Consider the following 27831-nt stretch of genomic DNA (forward strand, 5'->3'; position numbering starts at 1 on the left):
AACGTTTTTATTGTGAACTCATCACACACACACACACACACGTACGTACAGACGGACAGACACACACACATCACAATCTCATTTAGTCTCCATAGTGTTGCTGTGCGTGTCCTTACTGCACTGCAGACTCAAAAAGTGCCATAATGTGTTCCTCTCCCGTCAAACAACAAAACAAATCAAAAGGGACATTATCACCACCAACTCAACAGTCGGAATCTTTTCCCGGACATGACGCGACGAGGCCGGGAGTTAGTGTTCGATACAGACGTTCAGAGGAATTCAAAAGTCTCACACACCCCGGGGGTCCTCGCTGCATGAAATGGAGTGGAACTGGCCTGCAGGGCGAGCACAGTGCAGAAGATAGTGCTTACTTTGGTAACACTAGACGGCTCCCGATTCTCCCCCAGTTTGTGTTACAAAGTGTGTGTATACTATGTTGTGTGATCTCAGCTTTATCTCCCAGTTTGAGCTCCCGAGAGGACTCCATCCATCCCACATGCTAATTTTGTGACACACAAACCTGACAGACATTACTCACGTTTGACTCATCAGCTCAATCGACTCACCGCTCATTTTGAAAACAAAGCGGGGACGCTTTCAGAGAAGTCGGTGCAACAGCAACATAAACCTGCCCCCCCCCCCTTTTCTGCCCTGACAATGAACTGCCCCGAAAAAACGCTTTTCTTTCTTTTGTTTTCTCTGAACAGTAACTTGCCATTTGTGTTACCACATTAAACTCATACCTCCCTTTTTTTCTGTATTTGACTCTATACTCTAAACATCAGATATGCAATAGATACATCATTTCAAGTTCAAAAGGAATTGAAAAAAAAAAAAAAAAACAGAATACAGATTTACATATCTACAAGTATGCAGATGTCCCATTGACCTGGTGACATACTAGCCTAGTGAAAGTCATACGGCGTGTGCTAAGGCCATAACGTCAGCATGAAGCTCGAGCCGGCGCTGGCCGACAATGATTTGATAATAGCTGCTGACCAGGACAATAGATATGTATATACACACACACAGCGCTTTTACAATTCTGCCTCTGCGTGATGGACACTTAGTAGTAACGGCATCAATACGCGTTTGCTGTTCATTTATAAAATGCTTTAAAAATATAAAAACACGTTGAATGAAGTGTGTTATATGACATAAAAGGATTTATTGCACAGTCTCTTGCTCTGTGTTGTACCTACAGGAGGGGGTTAACCCCTCCACCCCTCCACAGTTTGATACGCTCCACATTAGCAAAGTCTGAGGTCCACGCTGAGGCGTTTGCTGCCCTCAGGAAGAAAACAAAAAGGGAGGTAAAGAAAACTAAATCCATAAATGTGATTCTCCTGATATGAAATAATGATGCATTTCCTTTCTGAACTCCAGATCCAGGCTCTTCCTCTGAAATGGCTGCTGGAAACACCTCCTCTTCCTCAGTAGGTGCCGACAGCCTCAGTCCCGACTCTGTGCGGCGCTCGTCACACGGTGGTGGACTTGTGGCGGCCGCTCGGAGGTACAGAGAGTCGCAGGGACTCCTCGTCCTCGTCTTCCTCCTCCTCATCCTCGTCCTCCTCACTGCTGGTGTCCCCGAGGTTGGGGCGCAGTCTGATCCGGCCCCTGCTGCTCTGCTGGGCGTCCAGGAGGCTCAGGCCCTTGACTCCATCTTCATCTGAAGACTGATAAGACCCATCATGCCCCGCGTAGTGATTGACGATGTGGATCCCATCAAAAGTGGGCTGATTGGCCAGGCCCCTCTGTCCTTTTAAGCAGCAAATCTGTGAGAGTGGGCACGGTGAGTATTAGGAGCGACACAACGACTGAAGACATACATGTGTAACTTCTGAGGGAGGAAACAAGGACGGACTGATACGACATGTGCAAACACAATGGGTCAAATGGCAGATATTCAAACAGCGTCAATGGCACAAAACAGAGGGAGATGTCTTTCACAAATCCAACATGCATGCACCAGTTCACCCACAAAGCAACAATGTCATTCCTAAGACACGAGTCGTGTCCCAATACTACAAACCAGTTTACTTAGTGGACGGATCTTGCAGCTAGTATACAACAAATAATTATCATTCATCACTCTGTGCTAACAGGAAATGAAGAAGGGAGAAGAAGTGCACCAAGAAATGGTTTCGCAAAGGTGCAGAACTTTATTATGGTTAATAATTCGTTTCCTTTGTTTATTACATGGGAGGACAACAGTGTCAACTGCACACAGACATCTTTGGAGAGTCATGTTTCCAGTGTGAATGCACTGAAAACCTCCTCAGAATGAGTATGTAGTTCGGATTGTTTCATGGGGGGGGGCCACCTCCATCTGGGACTTTGTGGGAGACGGTGCTGAATGTGTCCCACTGAGAGCTTCAGAAAAGTGGCTGTTCTCTGCTGTTAATAAGAGGCGGAAGCTAACCCAGCGTATGTGTCAAACCAACAAGTTAGTCCTCGTCCTGCAAGTCTTTTCCTCTGTTGGTGAGGCGTGAACCTCATCTTTATGCGGCGTGTCAAACTACGGTTGCAAGTGCACGGCCTGCTTCAACCTCTCTCTGTTGCATCGAGGCAGAGTGAGCCGCCCTTTGTGGCGGATGATGAAAACACACATTGCTGTTGAACTGCAGCTGTGGTGGATGTGTGTGCCCCCCCCCCCCCCTTCTCCATCAGCTATAAGAGGGGGCAATGAGATTATTCTGGCTGCACTATAGACTTACGCGGTTAGTGTTTTCTAACAGGATGTTTGGGTTTTTTTACAAGTGAAAAGACCAAAACGATGAGGACTTAGTGGCTGGTTCGACCAGGTCGTCGTACCTACCGCCAATTAAGAGCGGTTCACTGTCACTTTTCTGTGGAAGCATCCAGGACCGCCCCCCATCCCCCCACGCTGTGAAGTAAACCGACCCGAACGGGGCTAAGGTGGGAGCAACGCGATGGCCAGTGGAATGACGGTGACACATGGGCACCAACTCACCTGGGTTGGTCTGCCACGCAGCAGCCAGACATGTAGGAAGAGACGCCTTCAGAGGCCGGTTCAGAGCACAACACACGACAGACAAAAAGAACAAGCCCACGTTTACCTGCGTCTGCCTTCCTGTTGTTGCCAAGCAAATACAAAAAGGGAAATTGTGATCTAATCAAGATCTGACTGGCTGCAGTCAAGATTTCCAGCAATATGATGCAGGTTTGAACTCAAATAGTGAGGGAGGGGGGATGGTGGGACTTGAGCCACCACTCGCTACTCTCGGGCATGCTTTGCAGCGAGACACTCGAGTTAGCATGATTCATAGCAGGCCACTCTGAAACCAAAATGACCACAAGGCCAAACCAAGTGAGAGGGGAAATGACTGTGACGGCACTGACTTGATATAAACCGGAGAAACTAAATGCAACTCCGGTTGAAGCACAACCACCAACTGCATCGGGCATTGGTTTGTTCTCGCTTTGTTTGATCATTTCAATGAAGACACGGTTCTGAATAATTAACACGTAGAAACTAGTCATTCGATTTTCAACCCGTGTCATTGGACCTTCTTGCATAGCACATGCATCACAAGGACGAAACAAAGAATACAGGTGAATGTCTATTCATGATCAAATCTGCTCTCATCATTTCTTTACTCTCAACGTGCATGGTTATACGTCTCGGCTCGACTCTGTGATCAGCAGGGTAAAACCCTCTTGTAGGAACATCTGTATAGGTATCTGCAAGAGGTGTGCGCTGTCAACTCTGCACAGGAAGTCTCTCTGGGTGTAGTTAACACTTATACTAATCTGTTAGCATCAAAGAAAAACCATATCTGAGGCGATGTTGTGAAATCTTCTTGAACGCTTGATCAGAGAAATGGAAACGGCAAAATCTGAATCTCTACCAGAAAAAGAACAGAAAAAAGGTAGCGCGGTTACTAATGGAGCTGTTGCGAGTCTCACCTCGTGTTTTAGCTCTGCTATCTGGTCTTTGAGGTCGTGGATGTACTGGCTCGAGTCGGTGTGGTTCAGCTGGCCTTGGACCTTTCCTTCTTCTTTCTGTTAGTAGAAGAGACATACGTTTAAAAATAAGAGACACGAGGCGTTCCTGAGATACTGAGGGAGGTGAAGATACATATTAGCATCTGCAGAGCAAAGTGGTTCAACGTGGAACGAAATGATACGAGCAGCATTCATGTAAAAACACCCAGGGTTCAAATGTTGTGAATTACTGTATAAGCAGGACAAACACAGACAGGTACTAGAGCCCCACTATTTAAAAAAAAGCCGCCTCACAAAGTGACAGATATCGGGGGGGGGGGGGGGGGGGGGGGGACACACACAAAAACAGTGTCATATGTGCTGGATTTCCTCCTGGGGCCCTAGGGATGAGGCAGGTTGTTGGCTTTAGCAGTTGAACAGCCCACGTGATGTTTACCTTCCTCACTGAAGACATCTGCAGGCATTGGAGACAAACACGGACGCTGCTTCAAACCTCAATCACACCCTCGAACGAGTCAGTTCTTTACAGTGAGACCAGTTCAAACCACAGCCCGGCAACACTGAGGCAACAAAAAAAGAAAAAAAAAAGGGAAGATGCGTGTCCACAGCAGGGGCGGGGTGTCGAGGTAGAGAGGTGAGACCGAGTCTTCTCTGGCTGGCCAACACCCCAAAAATACACATGGGGGTTTCTGATTCCTGTGGTGGGGTGGGGTGGGGGGTGGATACGGCGGGTCCCAGTAGGCTTTTTTTTTCCCCCTCACAAGAAGTCTAAACAAGTGAGATTATTCCAAGAACCTACTGTTTTTGAGGTTTGGTCGCTGCAAAACACTGCACCAATAAGGGGCCAGGCAGTTAATAAGACTTCCTGGTGTTCACAGCTGTGTGGATCAACAGGTGTCAGGCTGTGGCCGGGGGACGCCAAACGTCTCAACAAAAAAGTCTCCCTCACGTTCCTGCCCCTCAGTCTGCTGAGCTCTGTTAAGCTCTAACAGACGGAGGAATGGAAGGAAGAGGAAACTACGTGTAGTGACACCAACCAATGACTAAAGTCAGGCAAAGTGACTGTTGACTTTAACCAGCAGCAGTGAACTCGATCATCACAAACATCATTATCATCACATCTTGAGCAAAATCATGGCTCAAAAAAAGAAATGCCCGTGTTTCACATTTAGCACATTCATATTTATACTTTCTGTGAGTCTCCGTTGCAACAACTGATAGCTTATTTTTTTGAATCTGCAAAGACATCTGCGAGGGATGTGTGAAACTGGATGACTTAAGTTGAACTTTCACTGTGACTAAACTTTCAATGGACCAATGAGCTGCCGCTCAATGAAGACCAGATACCATTTGTAAAATAAATGACCCTCCCAAGTGATTTACCGGTATATATAATTAGTTTGACTTTTTGTTTTTTTAGCATATTTAACATGTGAAATCAATGCAATGTATTTTGTACAGCCCAAACTCCCAATCTCTTTACCGAGTAAACACGAGGAAGTCCTTCACTGTCTGAAACATTTAGTATAAATCTACGAGCAAGCCATAGAAACCTCAAAATAGACCATGCGTGTCACATTTGATAGAGCCTCGGCTTCAAGACGAGAAACCACTTCCTACCAGCCCAGAGACTCTGGAGCTGTGGCCTTCAGCCGAGGCCATGACGGTGACAGTGACTGAGTCCTACGCGTAAACCTCAAGACGTCTTAGTCCCATTGAACCAATGTTTTCCATCAATACTCGGTGGTTATTATTCATTTGCATCTCTTGATTAAATCTCTGCAGGATGATCCGTTGAAGGACGATAAGGCACACGCGAAGCTAATCTGATCATAAGGTGACGTCTCGCATCATAACGCAAGCTGCAGATGTTCACCGCCAACACGCGTCACTGCATCTCTGACGAGGAAATCAAGAAACTGATTTCTTTTTTCTTTTCTTGTAATTGAAACAGTTTTCACCCACAACTTATAGAGCAAGTAACCAAACCACAGACCGAGAAGCCGACGGTGACACAGTGATTTCAGCTCTTAAGCTGGTGTTAGCAGCCTCTGCAGCGCCGTTCTAGACGCCGATCACTCAATAAAAACAGGGCATATAACTGAAGTGTAACGCTTCTGTGCGTTATCGAGAGCTCATTTACACGGATCTTAAAAAGCACGAGGGCGGTCGTGATAACTTTGGTGTTGCGTGTTGATGCACCATCACTTAGGAACAAAACCTCAGACCACACTGTGTGATCGTGTGTGTGCGCCTGTGAAGGGGAAGAGGGGGAGGGTTTCATACTTATAAATAGTCTTCAGGTTAGACTCGCTGAAACACCTTAAACTCAGCGATACATTTAGAACGGTACTTTACAAAAAGCTACTCCCCCGGTCACCAATGTTTCCAACAGACCCCCCCCCCCCACACACACTATACTAATACAGCTGTGTTTTACTATACTGTCATTCATCGTCCTTATACACCAGCCTCCACTTACAGGTGTCCACAACAGCAGGTATAGATGTTGACAACTACATTATTACAACCATTGATTGAGTGCTAATGTACTTCTTATAGATGCCAAACAGGGCGACATAAAGTAAAGTGTTCCAAATTAAATAAATCAGTGTGAGCAATGAATACTGCCGTACTCATACTTAACCATTATATTTAACCAGTCTAGCAATAATGATGATATTATGATTGTATTTCTTTGTCTTTTACTGTAAATTGTTGATTTTATTTCTTCCATGGAGCCTCTCAGCGAAAGCAATCTGATACGGTATCAATGTGAAAGTGCTCCTTGAACTGCTAACTGAGAATCATCAGAACACGTTTTTGCTTTCGCAAAACAAAGAACACACGATCGGCATCTGCCTGTTGCTGCACAGCTTTACTCATTTGGAAAGTGAGCCTCAAACGTACGTATGATTGTGGTTTTTTTTAGATAACTTTATCGGTTGTCAATCAGAGCTGCTGCGTGTCGGCAGTGTAAGAACAGGCCTGTATTTGTTTCGGTCACCCTTGTGTGTGGCGTTACATTTGTTTGGGGATAAATAACACTGGGCTCTCTCTTGCTTGTGGAGACTGGTTCATACGAGGATGTACGTTTTATGTGTAAATCCGCCACAGACTTCATTAAATGTCAGTGTCTGAACTGAAAAACTACAATAATATAATCGCATTTTTTGTAGAGCAGCTCTAGACAATCTTTCTTAATATCATCAAATATTACATTGTTTATCATCCAGATGTTAAGTCCCAGTGAGACGTTTGAGCGGTTTCACAGGACGAAGGGATGATTGGATTTGTATGTCTAATGTCTGCGCCACTTTACATATTCATGAGTTAGTTAGAACGAACATGAGATAAATCAGATAATCTGCGTCATCGGGACCGTGTGGGTTGATCAGATTTGATTGAAACCGGTGTTTCCTTGGAAACATAAGCAAGCAACACTTCAACTGCTATCAGATTCAGATTATCTTTCTATTTCAAACGAGTGGGAGGAGCTCAGAATAAACCACAAATAAAGAAATCTGTCTTGTTAAATGACCACTTTAGTTCCAACTTAAATATGTCGGGACCAGTGACTCAGAAACATGCTGACCAAAATAAGAACTCATGCACGATTACTCCTGGATGGGACAAGTCTCTCTCTCTGCCTGAGGGAAGTTTAAACGTGTTAAACGTTCCAGACGTCTCAAGGTGTACTGGGACTTTACCTGAATCTCAAGCTCTGAAATCTGTTGCTGGAGTTCAGCCATCGCAGCAATGTTGTCAGCTTCCCGCAACCTCACTGCCATCACCTCTTCCTTACTCTGCAGATACAAACAAAAAGGAGCTAAAGACGGTTCTCTGCCAAAGCCCCGGGGGGGGAGGCGTGGCGCTGAAAGGTATAAAAACACGCATTGTACAACATTTGAGTATTTTCTATTTTTGTATGCGTGAATCATGCAGGTGGAAGTTCCTGAGAAAGAGAGAGCCGTTTAAACAGAAATCTAGCAGCATCTCCTGACACAGGACCCATCAAAATACTGAATATATAACAAGACATCTCAAGCATCAAATGATACATTATGTCTAAATCAAGCTCAAGAGAAAAGCAGACCGTGAACATAAAAAACATCAATCTATAATTCTATTTTACACAATACAAACATTGAACTGATTGAGATGATGCCACCACAGTGGTTTGTCCCCTGTGAGAAGTATTGTGGGTCAGCAGTCGCACCTTGCACTCAATCTCAGCTTGTCTCCGCTTGATGTCTTGCAGTTGCCCGAGCAGGTCTTTATTTTGCACCGTCAGTGTTTGCACACACTCCTGGAGACAGCGACTCTCCTGCTCCGCCCGTCGCAGCTGGTTACTGTGGATCTGATTCTGTGTGAGCACAGGTTGTAAAAAAACAAACAAAAAAAAACACAACAATATTTTTACTTTGATAAATGATCAATTCCATCCAAAAAGATCTGAGATACTAAAATGGGATGATGCCTGCACACTTTAGTTTGTGAGTTGTTTGGAACAGATGCCTGCTGCCCTCTGAAGGATAGTGTGTGACAGTACAGGTCGAGAATTTACTTTTTTAAAAGCGTATTTACTGTTAATTAGAGAAACTGTAGCTCCGCCGTATTTACTAAACTCTCCATACTACAGTACACCTTTTGATTTCCTATGATTATTGGCAATATAAGGCCAGCAAAGCTAAGAATCTGAAAATGCTGGACAAAAACAATCAAAAGAATAATTGCTCCTTATCGGGTGCACGTGTTTCGGAAGCTGCTGTGACATCTGACCTGTGTCTCCATCTCCAGCATCCTCTGCCGTGTCTCCCGCAGCTCTGCCTGGGCCTCGGCCTCACGTAGCCTCACGCTCATCAGCTCGTCCTGCAGCTCGCTCACGGTGTTCTTCCTGGGGCTGTCCTTCCAGCGACCAGCGGTGCGTGCCAAGTGACGCTGAGGAGAGGCGTTACGGTCCGTCACGTTTCCATTACTGATTAAACGGATACACTTTCCTTTTTCCATTTCACTGACGTGGACATTCTGCCCTTTCAACACGTCGGACAGCGATAACGTACGCAAATGTTACATTCTAGACACCGAACCTTTCAGATTTGTATACGTAGACTTTGATGACTGAAGAACTGTTTCTCTAATGTGGGTTTTACACACCCAATGCTCCTCCCGCAATGTGTACATTGATTAAGGACTCTCCTCCCCATGACTGAGCCCATCGGCGTCCTATCCTTATCTTAAAGCCAGTTGAACCCTTTCTGTCCCCAAATACCCTGGAGAGGACTGTCCTGTCATTAAATGATTTGCTTTCATCTTGGCTTCGAGTATTTTCCCTTACAACAGACATAATGTATTGATATGACATCGACGTGTTGGCGCTCACCTGCCAGTGCTCTTCCAGGCCTCTGACCTGCTGCCTCAGCTCCTTCAGGCCGGTCAGAGCCTCCGCCTCTCTCAGCTTCACCCCGATCAGCTCCTCTTGAAGACGCGCCACATTGGTGTCATCTGGTAGCGATGTGTTCCTCTGCACAAGGAGTGCAACAATAACATGTTGTAAAACTGCAGCAGTGGGTGCACAGGGACACAAGCCAGGTCAATGCAGTAATATTGTATGTTTGCGAATATTAGGCAGTAACACACCTTTTCAATATCCAGGATCTTGTCTTGCATCTCCTTGAGAGCGCACTGAGACTCCGCCTCCATCAGACGGGCCTGCACCAGCTCTCTCTCCAGCTGCAGGACGGCCTCCTCGGAGTACCGAGGGGCTCCCTTCTATAACAGGACATGTGCGTGAGCACGGACAGCAAGGCAGAGCTACACATGTTGATGCCCGAGTGTCCTCAATGTTGGCGTTTAATGAAGAGATATCGTGATACACAATTAATCAAGAATTTAATTCCCACAGGATTATAGAAAAATAGACTTTATTATATAGTTGATTCACACAGACTATTTTTTTGGCCCTGCTCTGTTCTTCTGGGAGAAAATACACCTCAATGCCTCTTCACTACTAACAACTGAACCCTAATTGCAGCGGACACCAACCATTTTGCCTTTCACTTTCACATCAATATTTCATGACTGCTCATTGTGGAGCAACATAGCAAATTATGTAAAACATTGCAACGCTTGCACATTATCATCTGGAAAGCAACCATCAATAATTAAGAGCGTTCAGGTCGATGGATCTGCAACGAGGGACTCTGTGAACAGGGTGCCGTGTGTGAAATCTGCCGGCCTGTGAGACGACTGCTTGCATATTCATGAATGCTTTTCTGAGAATGCAGTTGGACAGTAAGGTGGCTGAACTGTGTAGCACTCCGTGTCCCAATTTGAACTCATGCATGCCAAAACAGATCATTACCCAAAGCCGATGTGCAAAGTGAGAGAAGCCCTGCTCTGCCACTGCTGTGTCATGTTTACAGGTCCAGGTGTCTAGCACAACACATCATCTTGAAAGGGTCGGCCTGAGCTTTCGGCACAACACAAACTGATCGGGGGGAAACATCCCAGTCTCAAAAAGTCTCAGCTCCCGTCACAGACCGAGCGGGATCCGAGCCAGTGCAACCTGCCAGCTGGGGACTCGTGGCCCCTCCTTACCGCGTGCGGCTGATGCTGCCTGGTGGTTGTCTTGGCCTGCTCCAGCTGAGCACTGGCCTCCTCGCCCTGCTGTTTGACTGTGGCCAGCTCCCGCTTGACCAGGTACAGCTCCTCTGCCTCCTGAGCCCGAGTCACTTGCCCCTTAACATCAACCAACCGAGGAGGAGGGGCGTGAGCACGACAAGAAGTGAGAAAACCAGAGGGGCGGAAAGGATGGGCCAATCAGAGGAGGAGATGAGGGATTGGATTTTCTAAGGGCATGCTCAGTTCTAGTAACGTGTGATTTACATTCCAATTCCTTCGCTTTCTTCAGCGTAACTTGTGATTGTCTGGCTTTTCCTGACATGCCACAATGTGCTATTTCATGCACTTATTTAACAATGTTATCGGTCATCACAATCTGGTTTAGTTCTTAATTCAGAGAATGATTAGAGTTCATTAGATGTCCTTCATTGTACTAATCATGAGCATGCACTGCTAAAGAGAGAAGGAAGTTGCAACATGAATAATTGAGAAAAGAGAAAATGAGGAATATACCTGGATCAATCTATCTGCCAAGGAAGCACTTTCCTACAAAACAGAAATATCAGCAAGAGACAGCAGAGGGAGACAATCCAGAGGACAGTTTAAAGCACACAACAACAAAAGAACAACTGATTGTTTAGGAGAAGAAACGCAATGTTCATTTCCCATCCAGACACATCTGTTTACAGACTGTAGAACCGTGTTTACATTCGGGGGTAGAAAAGGAACATTGCATGCAGGTGTGGTGGGAAAAAAGGTGCAAATGAGCTGGAGGCGGTGTGCAGATAACAGTGACAGGTTTCAGACAGGAAGAAGCACAGGACAGCTCCGGTAGTAAGAGAGAGTGAAGTCTGGTGGTACGGCAGCACAGTCACAGTGTTAAGGTGGAGCTATGTGTTGTTTATCTGAACAGAAGCTATGAACAGTTCAGTTAGTGAGGAGTTTAAAACAAAAGGCGCTGGGAGTTACGTGACAGAGATGCGTCAGAGAGCTGCAGCCCCCGAGCTGGTTGGAAGTAACTCATTTAGACCACGGTGTTCCTCCCTGCAGGCAAACATGGCGTAGCCCTCGCTAGCCATGGCAGACCTCATGCATGGTGCCTTCACCTGGCAGCGGTAGCACTCATTCAAAAAGAGACACAGAAAGTGCAACTTGGGCATGCAGTGCTTTGCATCGACTTGGACAGCATCAAGCCACGGCCACTTCCACGGCCACTTCCACGCTCCGAACAGGCTTCGGTTAGTGTCTGTTATTCGAGCCGCACGGACAGTCACAGAGACACCAAGACAACCTCTGATTTATCTGCGATCAGAAAAAACGTACCATGCTGTACCAGCCAACCAGTGACGGTTTATCATGGAAATGGACTTTCACCTAATAGAGCCCAGTTAGTGAAAGACGAGACTCCTTCATACACAAGAGATGCACGGCGTATGAGCAGACACGGCTGGATGGGGTTAATGTGATGTGGATGGGCATTGTCTGACTGGTTATTCTGGTGACGGAGCACCTGTGACAGACACCGCTGCACTCACTTTCTCTAGTGTGTCTATCCTCTGCTTCAGGAGCCGGTTCTCTGTCCGCAACCTCTGCAAAACAAGACATTGCAAAAATCACATGAAACAAAACAAAAAAAAAGACAGAGTGGAGCCTTCAGAGCATTTCTTTTAACCCCCGACAACCTCCACACACCTTTATCTCCACCTGCTCCTCCATCTCTTTACTTTTGATTGTAGTGTATTCTTTCTCTAACCTGAAAAAATGTCAGTGAAGAATGTTAGCGCTCACTCACGACATGAAGACAGAATAGAACTTTCTCTACCCCATTTCCAAAATATATGCATAAGCAAAAGGAGAGGTTGGTCGGTGTTGATGAACTTACTTTTTCATCTTCTTGGCGTTGTATTTAACTTGATAAGCAGCCAGGATGACCTTATCTGGCCCGCTGTCCAGCTGGTGTGGGATGACCCTCTGGAAGTGCTTGAGCACAATAAAGAAACAGGATAAGTGTCACACACGCACGTCACCAGCTACTTTCAAACAACTAGGCAGCGTGCGGTCTTGGTCAGACATCAAAGCGCATCAGAAGTCAACATGTACGCAGCAGGCGCGGGTCGGGAGACACGCATGCATCAGTTATTTGGGTGTGGTGGCGGTTCCTAGACCAGACAATCTGAGCTGGTTAAATGACGAGTTGTGTGGAGGTCCCGGCTGATATACCTGTAACATTCCCTCCATGTCGAGCTGGATGAGTTCCGTCTGGTTCATCTGAAGGATGGCCAGTCCCACGCGGAAAACTACCTCCAGACCCTGAAGAGAGAGATCACCAGTAATCACTGAGGAGTCATCTTTTGAAAGAAAAAACAAACTATGTTCCGTGTGAAACCTCTTTCCAAACGGATTGAGGATTTAGGATGTGTTACATCAGGTCTCAAGGGTGCGAGGAAACTCACAGCCACTATAGAATGTGGAATGTAGAGTTTCCGTTTTCTCCACCAGGTGGTGCTAACGGATAACCTTTCCATGACAGTTACCTTCATGTAATCTAGAAATGTAGACAATCTCAAAGCAGTGGAGGAAACATTAACCTCTCCAAGTGGAAACACTTGGCTTCAGTGCAAGGGTTTGCTGTTCCTTTTATAGATTTCAAATCGGCATACTAATTCCTCACAGAATAATATATGTAAGCAGACACATGATTCAAAGATGGTGGTTCCTTTAATCTGACCTCACACATGAAGATGTCAAAGATCCTTGTGGCGACGGGCAGAGGGAAGGAGGTGAGGAAGATGGTGAGGAACCAGGAGGAGGCATACATGGACGTGTGAAAGCTCTGAGCCTGGAAATGCATGTGCAGCTCCGGCAGTTGTTCCTGCGAGGCAAAAAAAGGGATTCACGCTATTACCACTGTACCAGGGAATGACATTAGCACCTGCCACCTGTCTAATCCAGGGTGAATGTTGGCCGTGGTAAAGATTTTAGGCCAACCGCCACCACCGCGGTATATTTACTTCTTAAGAAGTGCTTTTCAAAAATAATATTTCTCAAATTGAGTCTGGTACGACTCACTTAGTGTTTAAAATTCTAAATTCTGTTGAGTTACCTGGATCATATACTCAAACTGGTACATGCAGAGTCCCAGCTCAGCCATGCTGGGTTTGAAGAGCTCTCGTAATCTGTAATCCTGCATCAACTTCACGAACACGCAGAAAGCCTCCTCTTCGGGCATCTAGAAAAAAGATGATCGAAATAACAGGATGAAGTCAAACCTCAAATTGTTCTGTTATTCACTAAAACATGACAAAACTGTTTGCTGGAAGCAGGTGAATCAGTGTGTTTGTGAAGATTGGATTATTACCTGCATGAGCAGCAGTCCTACAATGAATGCACTCCCTTGACAATAGCCAACCTCACGGTCAACCAGAGAATATGCCTGAGGTAACAGATTAGCTTTGGATGAGTCTCAATGATATCTGTTCACACTTCATTATGCATTTACTGTACTCAGTTCTTCACCTTAACACGACTTCCTGTTAAACACCTCTTTTTTGATTCCTGTACACACGCTTATCAGTTTATCTGCAAACACAAATGGTGACCTGCCTTCATGACATTGAAGAGCACTTCCTGGCCCAAGCTGTCTTTCTCTTTGAAGAATTGGTGCTCGGGATAAGTGCGCGCGATGTCTCTGCGAATCAGCTTCTCGCAGGGCGACGTCATCTTTAGGAGTTCGGAGTACTGATCCTTGACGGGCATGTTCTGGGCGTTGCACAACAACTGCCACACTATTGCCCGAAAGTGGTGCGGAATCCCACTTCTGACAAGTTCCTGTGGGGAAGAAGAAGGATCGACGATAATCTAGCCGTATTTTAAAGACATTTATGAGGAATTTAAAAGAGCATGGGGGTCTTTGTTCATTTTTTGAATGTGGACAACAGTGTAAGAGAGTAGGGAAACTCCACGGCTTCATGTGGAAAGAACAGACACTTGCATTTCTTACAACAGGATACAGCCTCGGCCATGCTTTGTGCTCTCGTACTTATCATCCCATTTCAGCACAGTGTGCATCTCATAACAACACCATTTCCACTGACAAATAGAATCTCGTCAGTGAGGCACTTTGCAGAGCGATTTGTTTCCATATATTACTGCTGATACAATTTGATGAAGCAATTTCCTGTGCTGACAGGGAACACTGCTCTTTCCTGCTTGTGTGTGCGTGTGTGTGCATCTGGTCGGTCCAGGGTGCATCTGGAGCAGAGGTCCACCCACACAGGCTTTCAGCAGGGGATCCCTCTCGCCTCTCAGAGGCCAGACAGAGACAAACCAAGCTCTGTGCTGGAACAATGCACCGTCTCATGTCTTCACGGTGTCTCGACGAAAGCTGCTTTCTGAGGCGCTCCGCCACGCTAACACACCTCTTTGTATATTCTAATCAATGCTCCGTGACAGGCGACAACATCATCAATGCCTTCAATGTTCCGTGTTTTCCAGAACTTGTTCTGTGTAGATGTGCAGGAAATCACGTCGCAAACATCACGTTTAGCCATTTTATTCACCAAATAAAATATATTGCTCTTCAGCTGTCGTGGGTACTGAAAACATGAAGACATCAGGGGTTTTGCTGACAAGTGTAGAAAAGTGCTTTGCGCAACAGAATCGGTCTTTCCCCGTAAGCCAAGAGGAAGAAAACATACTCATTTTGTGGAGGCCTCAGCAGTTATGATGAACCTCCCAGTCTAGATGCAGCCATCTGGTCATTACTACTTCTGTTAAATTACATAATAACACCCATGCATGTTCACAGGTTCTGAGCAACACTTCCCCATTCACGTGGCAAGAATAACAGAAACCCTGGCCATGCAGAGGATGTTCCATCACATTTGCATGTGTGTGTGTGTTTTCATCAACGGGTTCATGCAACAGCAGCTCGTTTTGCATGTGAACGGATTACAGAAAATGGACTTTAATTTCGACCGACTATGAGAAAGGCATAATCGTGGGTGATGATGAGGCAGTTTTAAGTGTCACCATGACTGTTGGGCTGCTGGGGTGTAATTCAAAGCCGAGCAATGAATGGACTAGAAGCATGCTCCCTGTAGGAGAGCAAGATTCATCCAGGAATAGTTTGACGTGGCCTTAAGGACCTGCTGAGCAGCGGACATAAGAAAACTACAAGTTCCTTGCTGAGTCACTGCCATGATGTCTGTTATCCAACAAAGTACTTAACAGGGTTTTCTATCGTTCCACTGTCCTGTAGTGTAAATCTAAACTGCCAGCGACTGGGCATATGATTATCACAAGACCTCGGAGAGCAAACGTAGAAACAAGCGACCTAATATTAGCTTCAAATGTCAAGAACTAAAAAAACAAGTTCAAGCACAACACTACAGTGTCACCTAGAACAAAGATAGCCTGGGGAACTATTTCTGCACAGAGTAAGCACTCAAACAGATATGGCCATTGTGGCATTCAGAGGCCGATACGAATGCCTGTGAAAGGTGTCTCACGAGAGTCGAGAGCTGAACTCTCTGGTGGAGTTTAAAGCCATCTCCACTGAGGCTGCCACGAAAGATGATTTCTCTATCGATTCATGAGTTGACTTTTAATCTAAACGGTTCATTTCTCCCCCAAAAAATCTAATTTTATTATATTTTGACTAACTGTATCCTGCGGCCCAAGATAACATGTAAACACAGGTTTACATATTAAATGTGCTACTTGCGGTTCTGGACTTGCAAAAAATATGCAATATTCTTACACTATGGAGTGAATAGTGGTGTAATATACAACTATTCTGCAGTGGGAGCATTCTCTCTTAGGGGACATTGGTCGACAGAAATATGTTTCCCCTGAAATCTTAAATGAAGATATTATAATAGAGAATCAACAGAGCACTGAGCCCCGTTTGTTGTCGACCCTGCTATCGATTCGCGCTGCGGTAGCACGGTGTCATAAGTTGTCGGACCGAGCAATGCCGGAGTGTTGGCCTCAACATAAGCTCGGACTTTTGGCGGGAAGCATTCAGGGAGAGAGGGTGCCGTTCATCTGCAGTGACACAAAGCGGCATGCTTCCTCTTATTCAATGCCATTACTAAAGCAGCAGGCAGACACTCTGTGGTGTTATGAGTGTATTTAGCAGCTATAAGGACAAAATATATATACATATATATTTAAAAATATGTGTCGGTTTAAAATATTGAAGCATTTTTAGCGTTGCCATGATCAATCATGCAGAGTAGTCGCGGCCGCCCTAATTTGCATCCAGAATATCATTGGAGCCCCCGTCTCTTTATTATGGAATGCTTTTATTCTTCTCAAATGGACAATGATCTCGAAAATACATCTATGCAATCATAGCTCTATGATTGTCTTCACCGCGTTGTCAGCCGACAGGTCAGATGTGTGTCAGTAAGCTCCTAAAGCAGTCGGGGGTCGGTACGCTCCGAAGCAGCGCTTCACCGGTCTCACCTTGAGCTGCTTCTCCTTCTTCTTGCGCACGTCCTCCCACTCGTTGACAATTCGTCCCCACAGGATCCACGAGTCCTCCTCGAGGTGGGACAGGTTGGAGGAGGCAGAGGAGCTGGACACCAGGGAGGAGGCGCTGTTTCGCCTGGAGCCGTTCATGGAGCGCTGCAGCGACTTGCTGTCGGTCTCCAGCAGCCTGTAGGGAAGGTGACCGTTAACACTGTGCACACACAGAATATTGGGTTTTAACCATAAGTCCACAAACAACAAATGCCTGTTTCAATCATTTATCAAAGTAAACACGTGTTGCTACTTGCAACTGCTTTAGGTGGCTTATAAAAAACCACAACAGGTCTGTTAAAAAAGCAACAATGCATATTGGACGTCGGTAAAATATGAATTTCCATCATGGATGGCATTTGATGTGCATTGTGGAGGGATGACAAGCTCAAGCAATGCATTCCTCAGCGGGTTAATGTAGCACTGTATCACTCTTATCAGTTGGTCACTGCAGTTACTGACAGAGTGACCCAATCAAGGATCAGTGTGCAGAGAAAGAGAAGCTGGGTCTGAGGAGCTCGTAACAGACACACAAAGGCTCAGACACCTGATCTCGGAAAAACAAAAAAAAGATGAAGCCCGGGCCTCTGCACTGGAGCCTGTGACGTCAGTGAGGGTGCTCCAAAAATGTCTAGGGTTACAGCCCTATGTGGGTCGGGGGGGGGGGGGATAAGTGCGCGCGATGTCTCTGCGAATCGGGCTGCGTTTACACACGAACCTGAACATACCTGCACCTCTGCAAATAATTCACCAGTAGTCAAACACAAGTCGGAAGCTTTACAAACACAGAATAGCAGAACACTGCAGTGACTTGGTTGCAGTCGAGCAATGCTCGCAGGGTTTAAAAAGAGAGTTTGAAAAAATATTTTGAGCTCGGACGAAATGCCAAACCATTAGTTTTACATTAGTTTCCCAGCATGTGACTGTTACAATATTATGACTTCAATTTGCAGTTCATTACGGCAGGAGAACAAGCTGAAAATACTTTTAACCTTACCAAGCCAAACTCATGGTGTTCCCTTCATGTCTCTGGTTTCTAGGAATTTTGGAGCAACGTCTTGTCTGATTTACAGATTGGAGCGGTCGGCGCGGGACTTCCTCGTCCGTGTGTCACTACTGAATGAATGCTTGTGCCTTTTATCTGCTCCGTAGGGTACAAAGGCCTTCACCAAACACACAACACACCGGGTAAACAAGCGCAGGAGGCATCGCGGTATCTGTAACATACATGTGAATACCAAAGTCCTCCCTCCTGTTGTCGCACTCGTCTGTCAACACACACACAGGATTATAAGATGTGCATGTCTGGTAAGTATCAGCATGTTGCCACGGCGGTGTTTCAAAAAGAAAGACCGCGTGATCAATCAGAAGCAAAGCGTGGTGGCAGAGCAATGTTTTAATTAACAACACCTTAAAGGGGCCCCGCTGTGTGTCGGGGTGGAGGCAGGGGTCAAAGGGCAGAGCAACAGAGACCCTCGACACCACGACTTGTGTTTACCAGACGGGAGTCTGCTCAGAGCTTCATGAGGGGAATCAGGGAGAAAATGAAACGGTGAAACTGGTTCGTTTTGATCTCCCGTTATGAGGGAAAAGCGCTCGGCATTCTGGAGCGGTCGTGGGTGGACCGATGAGTCACCGGCATCTGCATTCAACAGAAAGCGTCGCTGTCTTCCTTCACTGGAGTTAACCGTGACACAATCCCCCAACTCTGAACCGAGCGCTGGGTTTCCATGCTGCCACGGAGTGCACTAGCCATGGGTGAGAGTCACGGCGGAGGAAGAATTCACAAAGCTGGCAGTAGAGGGGCGTTGCGTCACCCTTCAGCAGTACTGGGATCTGATGTGAACAATGAGCACATCAGGGACGGCCCACAGAACACACATCTCAACTTACAAAAGACTTGTAGAGTTCAATGCGTGGCAGATGTACAGAGATGCAGTACAGAGGTGCATGACATCTGCAATAAATCAGGAGCTCTACAACTAAGCATGCTACGATGTCGATTTGTGGAGATATTAACAATTTCATGCAAAGGAGACTCTGCTCTTGTTCTAAGATGGATGGCCAAGAAGCATATTGTGTGAATAAACGCAAGCACATCTGGCTCGACATCACACAGAGTTAAAAATGCTGAGTAAGAAGAAAGGAAGCAGCAACACCACTTTTAGAATTCTATGGGATAACCCTCCAAATACTAATCCACCACTCTGCATGCAAGAGTCCAGAATACCAAGAAGTAACAGCAATTCAAATGTGCAATCACAATTACAATTACAATCACAATGCATTGCACCTTTAGAATCAATGAGAGGTTCCTGTTCATCCTGCTCCCTATTAGAGGATGTGTTTTCTTCTGTTTCACTCCCTGCAGGTAGTGCATCTCTACCAGCCATTTCTTAACCTTTGTAAATCTTGACCCAGGTACTTTAAACCACAGGATGACAGGGTCTAACGTGAGGCTGTAGCCACATAAGCCAAAGACACACACACAGGTCAAATTGGGTCCAACACTTTAAAACCAGCAGATACATGTGACTGATAGACAGACCCACGACTTTGCCTTCATGTGCTAGGAGCACACACTGACAAAAAGCACACAAACCGTCCAAGAACAAAAACTCAAAGTCTTCTCAACAGACGAGTTAAACCCCCAAAAAACTAAATCGAGATTCTTTTCTTCCGACCACATTTGACTCTTTATATTCTCAGCTAGTTGGCAAGTCTCAACCTGTTGTGCGTCCCTCTCCTGTAGGTGTGTGTGTGTGTGTGTGCATATGTGATCGGGTGGGGGATGTGCAGAATGATTCTACGGCAGTCAGAGTGGTGCGAATGTGTAACGAAAACAAGGCAAAGAAAAGATAATTAATAGTTGATGAAACTATCACCGTAGCCGGACCAACAGCAACTGTACTTCCCGAGGAAGTTGAACTTGTTTGGGGTGTAACGCTTTCACTTGTCTGAGCACAGTAATCTGTCTCCTGGTGCTGAGAACCAGCTGCACGGCACAAAGACAGTCCAGTGATCTCACAGGCCAGAACCTGTCTCACATTGTTCAGCAGGAGGGAGAGTATCCACCCTGTCCTCTTTGTGTACAGTCTGAGCTGCTTCCCTCAGGCTCGCAGTTAAAAGGTCAAATTGTTGATGACCGTTGTTTTCTGCCGTTATGTTCATATAATAGAAGAGAACTCAGTGAAAGGCAAACTCACACTGTTGTAGTTCAATGGGTCTTTTAAGCAAGGGCAGCTTCAAATATCTCAATATATCTCCTCAAAGCAACAAGAAGATAAATCCAACACTGTTCCTACATATTGTGCAAAATGGACTTGCTGTACATTTGTAACAGAGATGCACCGACACCAATAACGAATATTGGCCCGATACCGGATCAGGTGTCCCTGACAATGGCCCAACGGTATCGGACGCCATTATCTTAATAATAACAATTCAGTACATTTGTATTTATTTCCCAGCCTGTGCTCTCCATAGAGCTGTGTAACTAACTACTGAAGACGTGGTATTAATCCGGTGGAAACCGACGCTCTACCTCACAACGTGTTCATCTGATGGGCAGGAGAAGCTTAAGAGACGGACTGCTCACCTGTTCTGCTCCTCGAGCTTGGCCAGCAGCTCCACATCGTCGGGACTAATCGGCGCCGGCGAGGACGGCGAGAGGGCGGGCGAGGACAGAGACGTGGAAGAGGAGGTGGCGGTGGTCTGCAGGGACGTGGGCGCGGCCACCTGGCTAGCCATCTGACTGACCGTGTGGGACACTGAGTTCTTCACCCATGAGAGAGTAGAACTCAGCTTAAAAGCAACCTTGTCTGTCGCCACCTGCAGAGGATGGAGACGACATTCAGCAATGTTTTTTGCGGGCATTTTATATTTTCCCCCCGCTAGCCTGAATCTTAACTTCTCTCCATGTCAGTTCTGTTTTGCTGGCAATCAAATCAAATTTTAATATGTATTTAAACATCATTTCTGTCAGAACCATGAAAAGGCTGCACTGGTAGCACAGATCCAGCAGTCAGTATCGTCTGGATCGATTCAGCTGCTTAGTTTTAAATTTAGCAATTAGCAAATTAATTACTCTATTTCTGATACCAAGATCAATACATGAAGTGACTTTTCCAGTGTTTTGAATGATTGATTGAGTGACAATCACTCAATCTAAAAAATGAGATGCTCTCTGAAGATCATCATCCTACATGATTGACATTTCTTTACCTTTAACTTTGACCAATCCTCTGCACTAGTACAGCCCGGTGTGCCACATGTAATACTTCAGTGTCACTGAGGAAGAGCTTCTTGTAACACATCACCACCAAACACAGGTCTGAATGCATTCTGTCACAATGCAACAATAACCTACAGCTGACATTTGGCACACACAGCAATGACAACAGCATGAAGAATTGAAAACAAGTATTTGGATCGGTGCTCAGCAACAGCCAATCTACTGTCCACACAAGCAGGGACTACATGGAAGATGTGAGTACCTGATGCACGATACTGAAAGCTGAATGCAGGGAACTGTCTACTCCTACCTGCTACTCCAAATAATCCAAAATCTTTGGCTTTCAGCTGCTTATATACTCCATGAGGAAGTCCAGTATGTATTTATTAAGAGAAAACCACGAATAGAAATGAAAAGAACTATTCATTTGAAATGTCAGAAACAAGTTCTATCCTGACGGAAATCCACTCGTCAGACCTTCGGCCACTGCTCTGTAGTCATCTGCTGATCACACTGTCAGGAAGGGTCAAAGTGCTCCACTAAAGATTATACCACTTCTTTCTAAATCAGCGTACAACGGGAAGTGGACCTCTGCGCTCAACAAAAACTCACCTCACACCTGATAAAGAAATGATTTGCCTTTGGTTTCAAAACCAACAGGAAGTCTGGCAACTGCCACCAGGCAGGATAGTGAACATGTCATGCATCTTACTGTGTCTAAAACGATGAGTCACTTTTCTGTGAGTATCAGAAAAACAAAGGAGGAAAGGATCGTGGTCAATGTGCTATAGTACAGACTGAAAATAGCTTAGCTCAGGGCTTTTTAACCCTCCTGCACACAAACACTGAGTGACTTCACTGTTTATTTATCTGTTTAACAGCTGGTTACCTTTGTAGATGTAGATATAGGGTACCGTAGAGCTGATATTAACAGAACAGTTTTGGACGATGATGACAATTGATAGAGATCTTGAGAAGTGTGTGTAGGAATAGGCACCAGGACAAATGACTATGTCCTCATTCTGAAATCAAACCAGTTGCAGTGTACCGGGCGCCCTTGTGGCCCAGTGGTTATGACGCATGGAAGATAAACGCCCCAGGTGTTATTCGTTATTCCAACTGGGGACAGTAGTTACAACAGTAGTTGTGTGTCATCCCCCTCTCCCAAAGTATCCTGTCTGAAGCACCACTGTGACCCATCTACTGCGATGAAGGAAACACTGTCACAAATGTAAAGTTTAAAACATTCATCATAAAAGCTACTGTGCATTAAGTTACACGTTCTACCTCAGGGGTCTCTGGGTACAGGAAGCTGGTCCACCAAACGTACTGTTTTCATAACAACACCCTGTTCCTGAGCTTTCACTGTAGATCCTACAGGCTGGCTGCATTACATGAGCCTGGAGAGATGACACCACGATGACAACTAGGCTATAGAAGGCAACACTCACTTTGTAGGGAAGAGCAACAAAGGTCTGCAGAATATGTACGTAGATTTATTTTAATACAAAAAAAAAAAAAAAAAAAAAAACTTGACCTGACTTCAACGACTCTCTTAATAAATCTATTTCTTTTTCAAAATATCAAGAATTCAAAGGAAGACACGTCAGTGAGCCTTGAGTGCTGTTAACCATTATGCCACTGTAATTGTATTATGGGATTGTATAGTTTCCGGATTTATCTTTAGTCCATACAACCCACTACATTGCTCACACAAACAATAGGACAGGTATTGTGAAAACACAGGTTGCATTTACTCACTCCGACTGCCTGTAACAAAGTTAGCACCAGACATACGCTGCTCACAGAGACAGAATATGTCATGGGTGTGTGTGTGCGGTGCACTTTGACTCAGAAGGCCATCAGCACATTTGTCCATCTCAACAGCAAAAGCAACTACGGGAGTCAAATTCATTAATACATAATTGAGCTCACAAAGAAACTGCGACTAGATTCACCTGACCGGCACGATAAATGCAGGACATCTAATTGTATAATACACTTCCACATAACTGCAATTAACTTGATTATTACATTTTAAAAAGGATTTTGAAAATGAATTATTTGTGTGAAAAGAATCAGCAATGTTGGTAAATGTGAACATTAATATAAACCTGACCCCACCAACTCTTTTTTTGTTGCCTCAGTGAGCAAAGCTAGCATTGTGTCTGTAATCTCTCTCTGGAAGCAAATAAGAAGAAGTAAGGGCATGATGTGGGATGCCAAGCAGAACTAACTGGGGAGAGAAACGATGAACCATGTGGAGGTACGGCCTAGACCGTGTTTATGTGTGCTCTGATTAGGTCTGATTAATGATGTACCTCATTGATGATGGACCTTATTAATTGGCTTACTTATTTATAAAACATTGGGGGGAAAGAAACAAATACCAGTGTGCCTTATTGTAGTTTTCTTTTAAGCAGACTACAAATGACCTGAAAACTAATTCAGGGACCAAAATATGAGCAGCAAAAGAAATCTACATTTCTTCCAGCAAGCCTGGCAAACTGAAGCAAGGCTTCCCTGTAAATCCTGGGTACAGGAGATTGTTTCTACTTTTGTTTGTCAAAGAACTCAAAGGGGACCCTGAGACGCAGCGCGCATAGCTAATGAAACGCACAGCAAGGCAAGCAGAAAGCCTCGGCGAAACAACTTCAAGACGATTGGGGAACTGAGAAAGACCAGAGGCAGAACAGAGACGCGTTTCCTTTTTCCCCAATTCAAAATGCACGGCACCCAACAGATAGCTCACAGTGCTGTCAGATGGACCAGGGGGAAGAAAACTGTCATAAACTCTTTAGCCAGGACAAATGTAGAAGTATTTTTAAAGTAATCATCTGAGTTGAAAAATAAGACTTAATTTACCTTTTACTTCCCTTTCATGTTGCTATTTCTAGGCGGTGAAGAAGAAGAACACAACTGTCTGTGCCCAGCAGGAGAGTCTGTCTTCAGGGAAACAAGCTGTCCATGAGCTGTGTGAGGGTATTAAAACACAGGCCTGACTTTACAATGACAATGACACACGGACACAGAGGTAGAAAGGCCTTTCACTTCACACACAGAAGGAAGCTCACATTTTCCCAGAGTACAATCAGCATCTCAATGGTCTGGCTGAAGGCCATTCTTCATGATGCAGCCACATAATGAGAGCGAAAGACACCGGCTACTATTTTACACTTGGCCTGCAAACCCTGCACTGCAAAAAGTAGCCTTATTAAAGAAGAAGTTTTAATCAATAACACCAACACATACATTTTAGCCTCGGTTAGTTTATTCTGTGGGAGCGACAGCTGAAGTCAATCTAACGCACCAACTACTTGGCTAAGCATTCTGCTGGGAAAGCGTGTGCAAACTCCATTGTCTCCATCAGTGACTGGCATTTGGTCTTCCACAGACTACTTCCTGCGATATGCCCATATGTGGCATTACTTGAAAGGCTCACTTCTTTCACTTGCACTCACTTTGTTTGACAGATGCCACGGCTTCTTAAAGTCACTCAGCTGTTTATGTTTGTGATACCTCCCAAATAATACCACTGAAAAGTAGATACAAAGCAAACAACATACGGGCTTACACGCACATCTTCTGCTCCCTTCTTAGTCCCAAAATATGTATTATTACTCCCTAAAGCACGATATGTTCCTCAGCAACCATACTGAGGTTGGGGGTCAGAGTAAAGCTTGTGAAGGTTTCCATCGCAGCTTCATGGCCATCTCTAGTCTCACAGGCACGACTGTTACACTAATAGAAGTGTCACTATACATGATAAGCTAAGCACTGAGAGAACTCTGACAGTTCGGTGTCAGACTCAGGTAGGTGAGGAATCTAATCGAACATTATCAGTATAACATTACATTTAATGGATCCTTATGGTTGGCATTGGTTTTGCTCTGCATACAAATAGCCCAATTTCCCCAGTTCACTGGATCAACATGCTGTGAGTACAGTGTTCAAGTCATGATCATCAAGTTAACCAAAAACCTCGTCCTCACATATTAATCAGACCTGGTGTGGCTTACTGTAATACTTCAGTACTTCTTCGAGTAAGAAGTACTTTCTGCAGTTTTAAAAGTAGTTCAACTTTGGGTAAATCTCTGGCCCGAGAGCCGCGTTGTTGTTGTAACTTGCAGGTCACTTCTCAGCAGTTTGAGTTAAATATATCCTTCACGTGAACACCGCCAATGCCACTGCTGAGCAGTTTAAACACTTCGCTGGGGCCACACTTCATGCTCTCACCAAAAACATTTGGTTTACAGGCAAGTGAACAGAGGAGCGATGCGTCGGACACAGAGAAGATCCTTTTATGGCTCGCTGGTGTAGTGAGCTGAAATGGAGATCTAGCATCAAATGCAACAGTATACAGCGTCTTTCTCCCAGAACGCTCCGACGTTGGCGAGCTCCACGAGGCTTACAGTAGAGTTAAATAGTTACATCGGTAAGTTAACTCGACATTGCCAAGAAGAAGAAGAAAAAACAAAACTCATCCAACCTAATTATATTTTCTTTCCAGGCGATAGCTGGAGCCCTTCGCAAGCCAATTAATTAGCTAGTTTTTCCAACTGTAAGCTAAATGTACAATAGCTTGACTGGAAACCTGTGACAAAAGCTAATATTGCGCTAGCCAAATGCAAGAGTTTGGTATTGACACCGTCTACTTTCCCGATGTAATGTCATACTTGAACTGATACTGTGGTAACTTCCGAGTCGTTTTATGAGTTAGTGTTCACGCCAGTACTTAGTCAGAGCCCGAAAAAAAACCCAGAACATCTTTACCTTGAAGCGTTTTCAACCAGCCGCAGCGAACGTCGTCTGCTTCCCATGCACCAAAGTATAGTCCTACTGTTATTCGGAAAATACTGGTTTTCCAACACTTTATCAGAACACATCAGCTATTCTTTACCAAGTTAGCATAGCTAGGTTTCCACTTGAAAGCTAGCCAGTGTTGAGTTAGCTAGCTAGTTCCCATTGACTCCCCGGTCCAGCCCATGCAGCCTATACGTGTACACAAATGTCTGCAGAGCGCAGACAGACGGCGGCGGCCTACCAAATGTTTACATCGCACGGAGCATGCGCCCTCCGCTCAAACCTGACACAACACTACCACCAAGTGTTCGTGACGAGGAACTGCACACTAGAGACCGTATACTTGGCTATTTATTTTTCCGTCATTCAGAAAGAGGAAACACTGAATTAAAAAATATTTGTGGGTGGAAGGAGAAGTATAAGTGTAACTAGAAAAAGCATTTCCTGCTGAAAATGCGTTGGAATGCTGAAAACTGAAATTCATCGCAAAAACATTGCTGAAAATAGATATCCAATTCAAAAACTAATTGCAAAAAGCTTAATAATTCAAAAGTTTAAAGATTACAAATATGAAAAGTCATTTCACACCTCTCCTGAAAGAGCTGCAGATTTTGATATTTGAACAGTTTCTGTGGCTTAAAAAAATTCATCAGTGGTGATATTTGTAGTAGTATAAGTTGTAGTAGAAGCATTATTAGTAGAAGTATTAGTAGCATTAGAATAACTACTAGTAGTAGTAGTAGTAGTGATATTTGTAGTAGTAGTAGAAGTTGTAGTAGAAGTATTATTCGTAGTAGAAGTATTAGTAATTAGAAGAAGTAGTAGAAGAAGACGTAGTATCAGTAGTCATAGTAATAGCTGTAGTATTGGTCATAGTATTTAATATCACAGTAGTAGTAGTAGTAGTAGTAGTAGTAGTAATTGTAATAGTAATGGCAGTAGAAGATGTAGCAGTAGTAGTAGTACTAGTAGAAGTCGTACTAGTAGCAGTCGTACTAATAGCTGTAGTGGTATTACTACTTTAACCTCGAAAGATCCCTAAGACCTGAATGACTGTATGAGACACAGAGAGAGAGAGGGAGAGGAGTGTGTGTGCGCGTGTGTCTGTGAGTCTGTGTGTTTATCAACATCACTAATTGGCTCAATCGTGAACACCTGTGTGCCTGAAGCCATTTGAAAATATTCTCCATAGAGATCCCATTGAAAATAAAAAGCTTAATAATTCAAAAAGTTTAAAGGTTAGAAATATGAAAAGTCATAGCACCCCTCTGGTGAAAGAGCTGAACATTTTGATAGTTGAACGGTTTCTGTAGCTTAAAAAAATGAAGGAGGAGAAGAGGTGCGATGGAAGAAATAGAAGTTGAATACAGATTCGAAGAACAACCTTACCTTTGTTGCAAACTAACTTCTGACTATATAACACAATTGACTTTGTGTTGGATAATAAACAATCGAAAGTGGGGTCAAGCATCCTGGTTGGACCATAACCGCATCACTGTAGGCTAATAGTTGCCTTACAAGCGACTAGTTGAGTGCCAGACTATGTCATTAGGGTTATCCAGAGGGCACTGACGTGTATTTGAGTTATGGCCACAGCACCACCTGGAGGCTAGCTTTGTTTGACTTATCTTTACTTACTTTTATTCTGATGTTTTACATTGATTTTTGGAAAC

General features: G+C 44.8%; 1 protein-coding gene across 3 annotated transcripts; it reads right to left on the bottom strand.

The window, feature by feature from the left end:
• On the bottom strand, positions 1-26332 carry evi5b (ecotropic viral integration site 5b). 3 transcript variants are annotated; one of them, XM_079267655.1, is made up of 21 exons: positions 26129-26332; positions 24221-24327; positions 20720-20952; positions 17065-17257; positions 14197-14421; positions 13952-14026; positions 13697-13822; positions 13322-13465; positions 12814-12903; positions 12476-12573; positions 12286-12346; positions 12129-12182; positions 11107-11139; positions 10570-10710; positions 9610-9741; positions 9353-9493; positions 8752-8910; positions 8189-8335; positions 7680-7775; positions 3931-4026; positions 1-1775 (listed from the first exon to the last, which is right to left on the bottom strand). In XM_079267655.1, exons 3-21 carry the CDS (start codon positions 20869-20871, stop codon positions 1479-1481), a joined length of 2460 nt encoding a protein of 819 aa, XP_079123781.1. In that variant the 5' UTR covers positions 20872-20952; positions 24221-24327; positions 26129-26332; the 3' UTR covers positions 1-1478. The 3 variants fall into 3 exon arrangements, with proteins under 3 accessions (XP_079123781.1, XP_079123780.1, XP_079123782.1); XM_079267654.1 differs by lacking the exon at positions 24221-24327; XM_079267656.1 differs by lacking the exons at positions 10570-10710; positions 11107-11139; positions 24221-24327.
• Between the last annotated feature and the right edge of the window lie 1499 nt (positions 26333-27831).

The sequence above is a fragment of the Melanostigma gelatinosum genome (genome assembly GCF_949748355.1).
Source record: "Melanostigma gelatinosum genome assembly, chromosome: 4".
Lineage (NCBI taxonomy): Eukaryota > Metazoa > Chordata > Actinopteri > Perciformes > Zoarcidae > Melanostigma > Melanostigma gelatinosum.

Coding starts and splice junctions, on each gene's coding strand:
- evi5b (XM_079267654.1), bottom strand. CDS start 20,871: ATGGCTAGCCAGGTGGCCGCGCCCACGTCCCTGCAGACCACCGCCACC. Junction 14,027..14,196: donor TGCTCTTCAATGTCATGAAG/GCAGGTCACCAT, acceptor CTGTTACCTCAG/GCATATTCTCTGGTTGACCG. Junction 9,494..9,609: donor AGATCCTGGATATTGAAAAG/GTGTGTTACTGC, acceptor CTCCTTGTGCAG/AGGAACACATCGCTACCAGA.